Here is a 12404-nt window from a genome sequence, read left to right as displayed (position 1 = left end):
CTCTCTCTCTCTCTCTCTCTCTCTCTCTCTCTCTCTCTCTCTCTCTCTCTCTCTCTCTCTCTCTCTCTTTATTCCCTTTATATTCCGCACCGTGGCCATTTAAAGCATCGCGCGATCTATTATCCTTTCAGAAGAAGCTCCGGCAATGTTTTAATAGCTTTGCTCATTCTCGCGAGCGTAACGAGAGTATATTGCGGGCCGCAAGCAGATACGAAGTTCGGAACAAATGTATCTCGAATTTTTCCGTCGCGTTGTATCTTTCATAGCTTTGAACACGCGCAATTTTCGCTCGATTATTTTCCCATTACCTCTACGCGACTAAATACACGACGAGGAAAGATTCCTCTTCTTAGGGGAATGTAACATGAATAAATTAACAGCGCGTCGCGTAATTATATGTAACAAAGTGAAAGCTACGTTTTGCAATGTTTGCAAGAGAAGTTTTCCCGCGCTTCTACGCTCGGCCTTGAGTCACGAGCGACGCGATCGTTTTCCTTTAAAGGACGCTTGATCGCGATTCTCCAGTGGTTGCATTTCCATTAGTGTCTTCGGGCAATGCGGATCCATTTTGAAAGTCCATTTCGTACGTCCGTTCCGAAGGATGCACGTTTCTCTTCGCGCTCGAGGTTGCGTAGTTCGCCTTGAAACGTGCGCCCTACTTTTTGCTGAAACCTCTCTTGGCGTTTTTATTTGTCCAAGGTAACGACGGGTTACTTTAACCCCTTTGACAGACGGGTGTTAAAACCGCAGGGTTTTAAAAATACGACAGCACGCGAGCACGGAGAACACGTTACTGCCGATCGCCGTTTGTAATTCGCGAGCGGCGCGTGCGCGGCAAATGAAACAGCTTGTCTATCTTCTTTTTAAATCGCGTAAGCAACAATCGACATGTCTAAGAAATTTCTGCGAATGCACAAGGGATTTCATCGAGAATTCGCAACGTGAATTCCACATTCGTGGTGAAAATTGCGTATTAGGAGATAGAAATTATATATCTCCGTATCTCCGGAACGAACATAAATCATCCCAATATATCAGCAAATCTCTCATCAGATATACGTAACGCTCAAATCGATTAATGGAACACATATCGCATCAACGGATAGATACGCGTTCGGATTAACTGCTTGCTAATTTATATCCTTAGCTATGCATTAGCATCTCACTAATTTGCCTATCTAATTCTGTAACATACGCGCGTATCTTTCTCTCTCTCTCTCTCTCTCTCTCTCTCTCTCTCTCTCTCTCTCTCTCTATCTTTTTGCACCCTAATTGTAATTTACTGGCATTTATATAATATTGTGGTGCGGATGCAAGACGGTCAACTATAAGGCCGGTATCAAACATTAAAGAAAAACCGCGTGTTAGCGCCTCGGCTTGAGCCTGAGCGGCTCCCTGATTGAAGTCGCGCTCAGAGATCACCGCGGAGCGCGACAATGCGATAGCGATCGGCTGCGTCGCGGCGCGGCTCTCCAAAAAACGAGAAGCGGCTTTTGTTAACTCAGTCCCCACTTTGCGACCCTTTGTAGTATATAAGGCGAGCACTGCGTTTAGAAGCGAGCGAGTTGTCTTCGAGACCTTATACGAGTCAATACTGTCAATATTCAAATAAATAGCTAGGCTTCATTTTCACTTCGACCTTCCCTCATCGAAACCCTCTCTATTCCTTTATACCATCCTACATAAATTGGGGGCTCGTCCGGGATCGACGTCGTTAGATCGAAGTGCTGTGAGTAAAGTGCAAGGACAGTCAGTGAGCATACTTAGCGAGAAACAGAGAGATACTGAAAAAAAAGGGAGAGCGAGCAAGCAAAATGAGTGTCGTGAGAGAACCCAGTGAGTTCACGATAGTCGAACTGAAGGAAAAATTGAAGATTTTAGGACTAAGCTTAGCAGGCAACAAGTCCGAGTTAATTGCACGATTGATGGAAGCGAATCCGTCGGGTGCGTGGATGGAAGACACCCCTGAAACGTCGGAAATCGGTCCGACAAACGCGTCGGCCATACCAACAATCACCGATCACCAGAGAGAAATCGAGATATATCGTCGAGAAAAAGAGCTCGCGGAGCGTGAACTAGCGTTGGCAAGAAGAGAGATGCAATTGTTGCGAGGGATGCGAGAAATGAGCGTGTCCGATCGAGAGCAACGAGTAGAACAAGGACCAATGACAGTGTCATCCAAACTAAATATAGCAGCAGTGGCGGATTTGCTGGGTTATTTCGACGGAGACACCGGAGATTACGAGAATTGGGAGCGGCAAGTGATACTGCTGAGGGGGGCGTATGGACTGACGGAGAGTTATACCAGAATCTTGATCGGCATGAGGCTAAAAGGAAAAGCATTAGAATGGTTGCATTCCGATCCCACTCATATAGAATCTTCTGTAGACGACTTGCTGTGTGAGTTGCGCGAAATGTTCGACCATCGCCCGAGCAAGATAGAATTAAGAAAGTCGTTTGAGCAACGAACTTGGCAGAGGGGTGAAACATTCCATGAATATGTCCATGCGAAGACAATTCTTGCAAATCGAGTGCCAATCGACAAGGACGAAGTGCTTGAATATATTATCGATGGCATACCGGTCATGAGCCTGAGAGACCAAGCACGCATCAGTAGATTTGCGACGAAAGCTTCATTACTCAAGGCCTTCGAAAAAGTGAGTCTCAAGGAAAAGTTTCCGACCAGTGCTGCGAAGAGGACGGAGGCGCAAGGCGGGACCCGTAGTCGAGGAACTGAGAGAGCGGACAAGAAGGAGATGCTACGGAACGAGAAACGGTGCTTCAATTGTGGACAGCGGAACCACGTGGGTGCAGAGTGTCCAACGAGAGCGGAAGGACCTAAGTGTTTTGGCTGCGGTGAGCGTGGGCATCTCGCGGCAACGTGTGTTAAGCGGCAAGCGACGGTAAAAGATACCAATATCATTACGCAAAATGTCCGGAAAAAATACTTAAAGGAAGTATCGATTAACGATCAGAAGATAAGAGCGCTTATCGATACCGGGAGCGATATTTGTTTGATGCGCACCGACAGATACACCAAAATGGGTATTCCGAAATTACAGAATAATAAAATTCGATTTCGCGGAATAGGCTCCGGTGATAATGAGACTCTGGGCGAGTTTAACGCGATTATAACCATCGACGGTAATGATTATCCGATTCTTATCCGTGTCGTTCCGGATACACTTATGGAACACAGCATGCTCATCGGCACAGATTTCTTAGATACCGTCAAACTTACGATAGAAGCCGGTAACATTTTTGTCAGCGCACGAAAGCTCGTTTCGGACAATGTAGAATTTAATGAGATATGTCAGATAAGTGTAGGTTTAGATGAGGCAAATAATGTAGACCTAACACACATAAAAAACGTAGAGCACAGAGAAATGATTCAGAATTTAATTAGTGATTATAAGCCCGAGCAAGCGCCAGACGTAGGAGTAAAAATGACGATACTATTAAAAGACGATGTATCAGAACCTATATATCAAAGGGCAAGACGATTGTCGCCATTAGAGAGAGAGAAGGTGAATACACAGGTGAATGAATGGGTACGCGACGGCGTTGTGCAGCCATCATTATCAGAATACGCGAGTCCCGTTGTGTTAGCGAAAAAGAAAGACGGCTCGGTCAGATTATGCATAGACTACCGTAAGCTAAATCGGAAAATAATTAAAGATCGATACCCTTTACCGCTTATAGAGGATCAACTTGACCTGTTACAGGGCGCGAAGTGTTTTACTACGCTAGATCTGAGGAACGGATTTTTCCATGTTCCAATAGACGAACAGAGTCGGAAATATACTGCTTTTATCGTGCCAGATGGACATTATGAATTTTTGCGCGCCCCATTCGGTCTGTGTAATTCACCTGCTGTCTTTCAAAGATTTATTAATGTAGTTTTTAGAAATTTAATACGGGGCAAAATAATGTTAACATACATGGACGATTTAATTATACCCTCTATTAGTTACGAAACGGGGATGGAGAATCTCCAAGCGGTATTGAAAGTTGCTAGTAAAGCCGGATTACTGATCAATTGGCGGAAATGTCAGTTTTTACAAGAGCGTGTTGAATTCCTCGGCCATGTCATAGAGAACGGCCATGTGAGCCCATCTGAGCGCAAAACGGAAGCAGTCAGAAAATTTCCAGAGCCTGGCTCCGTGAAACAAATCCAAAGCTTTTTAGGTTTGAGCGGATATTTTAGAAAATTTATTCCTTGCTATTCGATTATTGCGCGCCCGCTAACCGACTTGTTGAAGGCTAATTCGAAATTTGAGTTTGGTGAAAAAGAGAGAGAGTCGTTTAAGCGTTTGAAAGAAATCCTTTGCAACGGTCCGATTCTAAGTTTGTATAAGATAGGCGCAGAGACCGAGCTGCATACTGACGCATCCATGTATGGGTATGGCGCAATACTTCTACAAAAGGATAAAGACGATAATATGATGCACCCTGTTTATTATTGTAGCGGCAAAACCACGCCAGCCGAAGAAAAATATACAAGCTACGAATTAGAAGTGTTAGCGATCGTGAAAGCGCTCAAAAAATTCCGGGTTTACCTGTTGGGAACGCCGTTCAAAATTATTACCGATTGTCGCGCGTTTACGGCCACAATGAATAAAAAAGATTTATGCGTGCGTGTGGCCAGATGGGCCTTACTTTTAGAAGAATTTAACTACGAAATAGAGCATAGACCGGGCAAGAGCATGACGCATGTCGACGCCTTGAGCCGTAATCCATCAGCACAGTGCATGTTAGTCGAAGCCTGTAGGGACGGTTTGTTAGCGCGACTGGCTAAAGCTCAACAAGACGATAATGATGTTAAAAAAATTAGCGATCTCGCCAAAACGCGAAAGATTGACGGATACTTCATACGAGGCGGTGTACTCTTCAAAGAAATGGACGACGACTCGCGAATAGTTGTGCCCATTTCGATGAGATCCCAAATTATTCGACAGGCTCACGAGAAAGGACATTTTTCAGTCGCGAAAACAGAGGCATTATTAAAAAGAGACTATTGGATTCCTGACGCTAAAGCTAGAATCGAGAAAATTATCAAAAACTGCGTCCCTTGTATCTTAGCCGAGCGGAAACAGGGCAAGCAGGAAGGATTTTTGAATCCAATTAATAAAGGAGAAATACCGTTTGACACTTATCACATTGATCATTTGGGACCGCTTCCTTCGACAAAAAAACGTTACAATCATATATTTCTTATTGTTGATTCATTTTCCAAATTCGTATGGTTATACGCGACCAAGAGTACCGGTACAGCTGAGGTATTGAATATTTTAAAAAAGCAGTCGATCATCTTTGGAAATCCACGTCGAATAATTTCGGATCGAGGCACTGCCTTCACCTCAAATGATTTCCAGAATTATTGTAAAGAGGAAAGAATTGAGCATATCCTTATTACGGCCGGAATACCGAGAGCGAACGGTCAGGCCGAACGAGTAAACCGTACACTGATTCCTCTGTTAACCAAGCTTGCAGCCCCAAAACGAGAGGAATGGTATAAATATTTAGGCTTAGCCCAACAATGCCTCAATACTACACTGCATAGAAGTCTAGGTACGTCTCCATTCAATGTATTATTTGGGACACATGCGCGCCTGCGAGATAATGGTGAAGTTCGCGAATTAGTTGAAAGGGAATGGATTTCCGAATTCCAAGAAGATCGCGATGAAATCAGAGATCGCGCAAAACAAAGCATCGCAAAGATTCAGAAGGAAAACAAGCGCGGATTCGATAAAAATCGAAAAAAACCGACGAATTATAGCGAGAACGACATCGTAGCAATCAGGCGTACACAGCAAGGTCCAGGGTTGAAACTGGCTAACAAATATCTGGGTCCTTATAAAATCGTTAGAGTATTACGTAACAATCGATACACGGTGAAGAAAATAGGAGACCACGAGGGACCATTGGAGACATCCACTGCGGCCGATTATATGAAGCCATGGGCGGTTGAAGCAGACGACTCACTTTACGATGAGTCATTAGGGATGGAAGATTAATCGCAAGTGATTAACGGATATCCGGGGCGGATATCAGGGTAGAATGGCCGAGTGTGGTGCGGATGCAAGACGGTCAACTATAAGGCCGGTATCAAACATTAAAGAAAAACCGCGTGTTAGCGCCTCGGCTTGAGCCTGAGCGGCTCCCTGATTGAAGTCGCGCTCAGAGATCACCGCGGAGCGCGACAATGCGATAGCGATCGGCTGCGTCGCGGCGCGGCTCTCCAAAAAACGAGAAGCGGCTTTTGTTAACTCAGTCCCCACTTTGCGACCCTTTGTAGTATATAAGGCGAGCACTGCGTTTAGAAGCGAGCGAGTTGTCTTCGAGACCTTATACGAGTCAATACTGTCAATATTCAAATAAATAGCTAGGCTTCATTTTCACTTCGACCTTCCCTCATCGAAACCCTCTCTATTCCTTTATACCATCCTACAATATTTCACTTATATAATTTATATCATATAATATTTCATTTATATAATGTGTGTGTGTGTGTGTATCATAAACATTTCTATTTAATGTATATTTAATATAAAAGTTATTTCTGTCATTTTCGTGATAGAAATGATTAATACAGGTTGGCTGATGACAGCATATAAAACTCTCGTATACGTATAAGTTAGGTCAAATTAAACAAAAAATCTCTACCATTTTGCAAACAACTTCTTTAAACTTTTAATAACTCAAAATTTTATTTTGAAATTGGTAAGTTACCGTTATGCGGTAAATCAGCTGTGATGGCAACACTCGCTGTCGTGTGCTTATAGATTAGATCGAACCGAATGAAATATTCCTCTGTCATTTTGCAAATAACCATGTAGATTCTTAAGTTGTCGACTAAAGAAAATTCGAAATCGCACACGATCATTAACTGATCTTCTTTAATTAATAACTCAGGAATTTATGTGGTTACTTGTAAAATGATAGAGGATTGTTTTGTTCAGTTTAACCTGATATATAAGCGCGACAGCAGACGTCGCTATCAGAGTTCATTTACCTCATAGCGCGCGTGATCTTCTTTAGTTAATAATTCATAATTTTACGTGGTTGTTTGCAAAATGCTAGAAGAATTTTTTGTACAGATCCAATCTACACGCGCACGAAAGATTTTTATATATTATCATCAAACATGTTGTATATTTGACACAAAAGAGAAAATATTCAATATTGTTAGGACATTATGCATACAATACATCTTCTTTTTATCTTCCGCGTAAAAAACTCGCGCGGATATCGCGTAGCTCACGGTAAATAACGTACGAAACGAGTCTGCGGATGGGCTGGGAGCATAATGATGTCATTATTTCTATGTAAATTATCCACACTTTGCATTGTAATCGTGAAAGCGTGCACAAAGCTCGGCCGACTCGTGGTACGACACGAACTAAGTGCAATGAATATGATTTCTGCACTACGTGTATTACGAGATGACTCAAGTTGGCCGCAAGCTTAAACGCCAAAAGTTAGCCGTGCAGAGCCGCGAGAGTGTTCGCAGTTCTTTCGCGGATACGTCCGCGTGCTTTGTGCGACGTGAATGTTGCTCACCTCTGGCGGGCAACTCTATTGGCAATTCTACCTGGCGATAACGCAGACTCGTTTTCGAGATAACGCAATATTTGCAAACGAGCAAACGTTTTGTTTCAATCAGAGACTGCGCGCGAGTCGACTCGCGCTCCTCAAATCGAACACGCACGGATTTCTAGCATTTGAGGAAGTTCACATAATATGCCGAATAAAACAAAAGATTCTCGCATTTTAGCATGAAATGTCGCAGCAATTGCGCGAACGGAAAATCGCGAATCCTCCCATTAGGAACAAAATAAACGACGGGGTCGCAGCTCGCGCGAGACCATTCTGTTGAATCGGCCGAAAATTTCTCATTCCGCGTCGAGCGATTTCGATCGTTTCGCCGGTTGTTTTGAAGCAAACGTAAATAGAATTTAAATGTCGAAGCGAGAGTTGCGTAAACTCGTTACTGGTCTCGAGTGACGGTGAAATTGATACGTGAAATGGAATAACGCCGTAACATACGAGGCGAATTGAGCAAAAGTAGAGGAGTAGGGCGATTGCACGACCTGATGGAGGTGCTCGACTTCCTATCTCACGACTTGCTGCATAAAACATACCTTTTATTAACGCAAACGACGCGAGGGTACTTGAACCAACTAACCAACCAACCCTATATAAGTTTTCCTATTCTCACATTGTATTCCGGCCTGTCTGAAGTTAAATGAAGCTGTGTACAATATTCTCCATAAATACAGAAACTGCTATTACCTTAAGTCAATTTTTAAAAAAGTTGAATTGTCAAGTTGAGGTGATTTCTTCAATAAATAAAGTCTTAAGCTAAATTCTAATATTATTGGACAAGAAATTTTAACTTTTTTCTTTGCGCCGAGAACTCTTAATATGTTTTCCGCATAATTCGAACATTCTCAAAAAGAAAATAACAATAGGAGAATTTAGTTTGTAACAGTTTTTGAGAAAAAGACAGTTTTATATTATATATAATATAATATGAGAGATCCAAATTCTATCATCTTCTACTTTGAAGTATAATCCGCATATTGTACGAGTCAATAAGATTAACTTGTACTTTTCACTGAAGTAGATTCGCCACAACAGAAATAATTATTTTTGTCGACACACTTGCATAACATGGCTCTAACAGGGATGGTCTTATTATCAAAATATTGATTTCAACATAGCTGTGTTGGCATAATTTCCGTCACGATAACGAACTATTGAATTACCTTGCGGGGAACAATTATTTATTATAAATGGTGAACGAAATATATATTTCGCATCGTTGCACGATATTTGATAGTATTCCAGCTCGAAAAATGCTGGAAAAGTGCGCGCGTGGGATTATTGATTTTCAGGTAGATATTAAGTTTCAGGATCTCAAAGCGCGAAGCATCCTTCCCGCATATATTCTTCTCGTGCACGAGCGCTCAATACGTTTATTACCGAAGACGTGGTTTTATTGCGATATCGTGTTATGTCTAGTGACTCCCTGCACTCGCAATGAATATCCCGAATGCCCATCGCGGGGAAGTTACCGAGCGTGCTCTGAAAATCTTCCTCCCCAGAGGAAGCACTTCGCTTTTTCCCTCGAGCGCGAGTTCGGTCTCACATTCATTGTCACGGTGTCTGTACGTACCGCCCGGCTAATGGCATCACAAGGATGTTTTCCCTGACGTCGTTCAACCGCCGTTTCGACTAATGTCGGGGCTTTTTCGCGCCGGACTCTTCCGCGGTGCTTTGCAGGTAGACTGCATCTCAGATAAGTGCAGGCCTAAGGCCGACGATAAAGAATAATCCGAGAGACAGAGAACATTGCGTCTTTCTCTCTTTCTCATCCTCCCTCCCTCGCTCCCTCCCTCTGTCACTCTCTTGCCAGGGTCAATACGAGAAGTGGCGGGACACTCGAGAGGTCAGGAAGAGCAAAGAGCTAGTCCACCCTCCGCGCGCTGTGCTCCGTCCTATAAAGCTCTCGTCTCGTTTGTCTACCTCAGGCGGTGGGTGACCCAGTTTTGCAGGAGCGTAGCCGCTCTAACGACGACGCGCCTAGCGCTCGAAAGCTATCGGCCCCCGGGCGAGGATATCCCACGCGAATTTGACCCGACAAATTCGCCCGACGCGATCGTGATCGTGACAGCGAGCTTTTGCGCTCCTTACCCGATCTCGTGACGGTAACATGCGCGTACCGAATGCGACAAAGCGAGCCTGTGATCGCGATAGCGTATCTGTGGAATATTGCAAGTGTTATCGACGGTCGACTGGGAGAGGTGGCGAGACTATTAGCCTTTGCCGTTGAAAATTTATAGACCGCTCTACTGCACGTAGAGCGTCGCTCTGGTGGATTTATTAAGCGCCGCTTTCGAGGCGCTACGATTTTTCCAATTCCCGCTCTCGACGCGACTGACGCGACTTGACAGTCGTGTGAGAAATGACGATGTGTGAAAAGTGTCAAAGTTCCGGGATATGTAAGCTGGCCGTGGCCGATGTCTGTCTGTGTGAGTCTCTGAAAAATGAGAATTTTTTAAATCCTCATTTTTCAAAGGAGAAGAAGAATTCACGGCTATGTTTTCACACTGAGAGAAAAGTACTCGATATTTGTAACTATAATCAAGAGATTTATAGTCAAGAAAGTCACTTTAGTAGCAAGTATTATTGTAATATTATCAATAATAGCATGTTATTATTATTGCTGCTTTTTTCTTAGATCAACTAAAGAATATAGACTCCGGAAATAATTATAATATTAGTAACATTGGCTATTTTTTTCTCTCAATGCAGTGGTTTTTGTTTTCAACTGAATTTTTCTCGTGTCGAAATTTTAGTCCTACTTTCGATCAGAATTTTCTAATATCTGTGTATTCTAAAGAATCAGTATATATTCAATATACATGAAGACTGAAAACCTATTTCACTTCTAAATAGCACAAAACGCACAAAACGCTACTTGCAAATTTTAAAATCCCCTTTGACTTCTTGGCAAAGTTAGTAAGTTAAAATGAATCAAAAGAAAGGAATAGATTTCAGAGTATCAAAAGTTAAAAGGAATATTGAGGTCAAAATTTTGATTCAGGTTAACAAGACACTAAAAGAATTTCGAAGATGTTCTCGCGAAATTGGGAGAATTCCTTCAGAAGAATTCCTTCAGAGATTTTCCGTAGGAAGGAGAATTAGAAAGAAGATTAAACAGCTCGAATAAACGAAGTCTTGAGAAGATAAATAAGAATCTCGGGATTTAGTTCTTCGATTAATTAAGCAGGTTTTTACTGCGCGTATCGCGCGACTTTGCGACGCCTCGCGAAACTTGTTAAGAATAAATAGGTCGTTAAGGTCGCGGATTAATCAATATGCGACTTCCGACCGACTGCGCGCCGTCTCCGAGTGTATTCGGGTTTTATTTTATATATTATTTATAAATGCACACATCTCTCTTTTTCTCTCTCCTCTCCCGGGGCTCTTCGAGCTCCGATGGATGCTTGAATTATGGCATCGGAAAGTGGCTCGCTCCGACACGCGTATCCCAGATAGGTCTCGGGAATATAGATTTTCATTGAACGGCCGTCGCACAAAAGATAGATTTCCAGGCGGAGGAGGAAATAAAAGTTTCGATATTGTTGCGCGGCCGCTGACGGCGTTGCTGATACCCTCGCTCCTTTGTTGCAGGAATTCCTGCTGGCGATCGACGTTACGTCCAGCGGCACGCCGGAGGAGAAGCTGAAATGGGCGTTCCGTATGTACGACGTTGACGGTAACGGCGTTATCGATATGCAAGAAATGACGAAGATCGTCCAGGTACTGTAACTCCATGAATAATGCACGTTACTTCGATTTATCTGCCTACTTACTTCCACTCACCCGCGACGCGTTTTCGATGGAATAGGGATTTTTTTTTTATTAATACTTGACGTCAGTACTTTCCATTCTTTTTTCCTTCTTTATCTCTATATCGCGCTAGGTTAATCGGCGATTCACTGATATAATATATTCAGGAATATTCATGCGCCAACGTACGCGATGAAACTCCCCTTTTTCGCACGGGAAACTTATGATTTTATTTAAACCGATGAATCTTTCAATAAGTGGTTAAGCTTCCACGGAACAATCTCTTCTTTCACGTGTATCTGAGCATCGAACGTGACGCATTTTATTTCGATTAAAAAGAAATATCGTCACCGCACGATCGGTGAGACAAAAATTAACCATTCTCTTGCGTACAATCATATTTTTTAGCACACACAGTACAATCTGGACCGTGATTAAATTCGGACAACTTTGAGTTAATCATAGTTTTGTTGAAGATCAATATTCTTGGACACATTCCTTTCTAGAGATATAGAAAAGTCCCTCAGTTACGAGATATACACAGAAAAATATTCTGCTACTAAGAAAAGCCATTACTTGGTTTATTTCTTTGCCTCTTAAGTAATGGTTAACTTCAATAAAGTTTCTCTTATCAGTAATAGTCTTAAAATGTGCTCTTCGCAAATCTTAGAAAAGTTCATTATCATGCACTTGAAAGAAAAATTCTCTCTTTATAAGAATATTATAAAACTTTATCGGGAAAAAAGTTGGTTCGACTCTATGTAGCAAACGAACCGAATCTTTAATCTAATGTAATATTCTTGATTGAAATATTAAACGCATTAGGATTCAGGATGTCTTTTGAATAAATTGGATACTTCATGATGACGAATTCATATGATAAACTTGCGAATATATAAACTTATAACATACTTGAAAGAAGCAATCACTTGAATGTATTTTTCTGTGTGCAGAGTAACGTAATGAAATCAAAATTTACCAAAATTTGCATTATCTGGATATTTTCACGAGAATCAGTTAGCGATCGAATATTCATTCGTATT

The 12404-nt window shown here is 42.3% G+C and overlaps 1 protein-coding gene across 8 annotated transcripts in view; it reads left to right on the top strand.

Moving 5' to 3' along the window:
- LOC116846483 (neuronal calcium sensor 2) overlaps positions 1–12404 on the top strand; it is a 219177-nt gene that overhangs the window by 173320 nt on the left and 33453 nt on the right. For all 8 annotated transcript variants that reach the window (XR_004378504.1, XR_004378505.1, XM_032820370.1 and 5 more), the window contains one exon: positions 11203–11331. Coding sequence is in view for 6 of the 8 variants with exons in the window: in XM_032820370.1 (XP_032676261.1) it covers positions 11203–11331 (129 nt within the window). In the remaining 2 variants the exon portion in view is untranslated. The remainder of the gene's footprint in view (positions 1–11202; positions 11332–12404) is intronic.

This window comes from Odontomachus brunneus, unplaced genomic scaffold (assembly GCF_010583005.1).
Source record: "Odontomachus brunneus isolate Ranch 3 - 2012 unplaced genomic scaffold, Obru_v1 Obru_scaffold_065, whole genome shotgun sequence".
Taxonomy (NCBI): domain Eukaryota; kingdom Metazoa; phylum Arthropoda; class Insecta; order Hymenoptera; family Formicidae; genus Odontomachus; species Odontomachus brunneus.
This window is presented reverse-complemented; position numbering and strand designations above follow the sequence as displayed.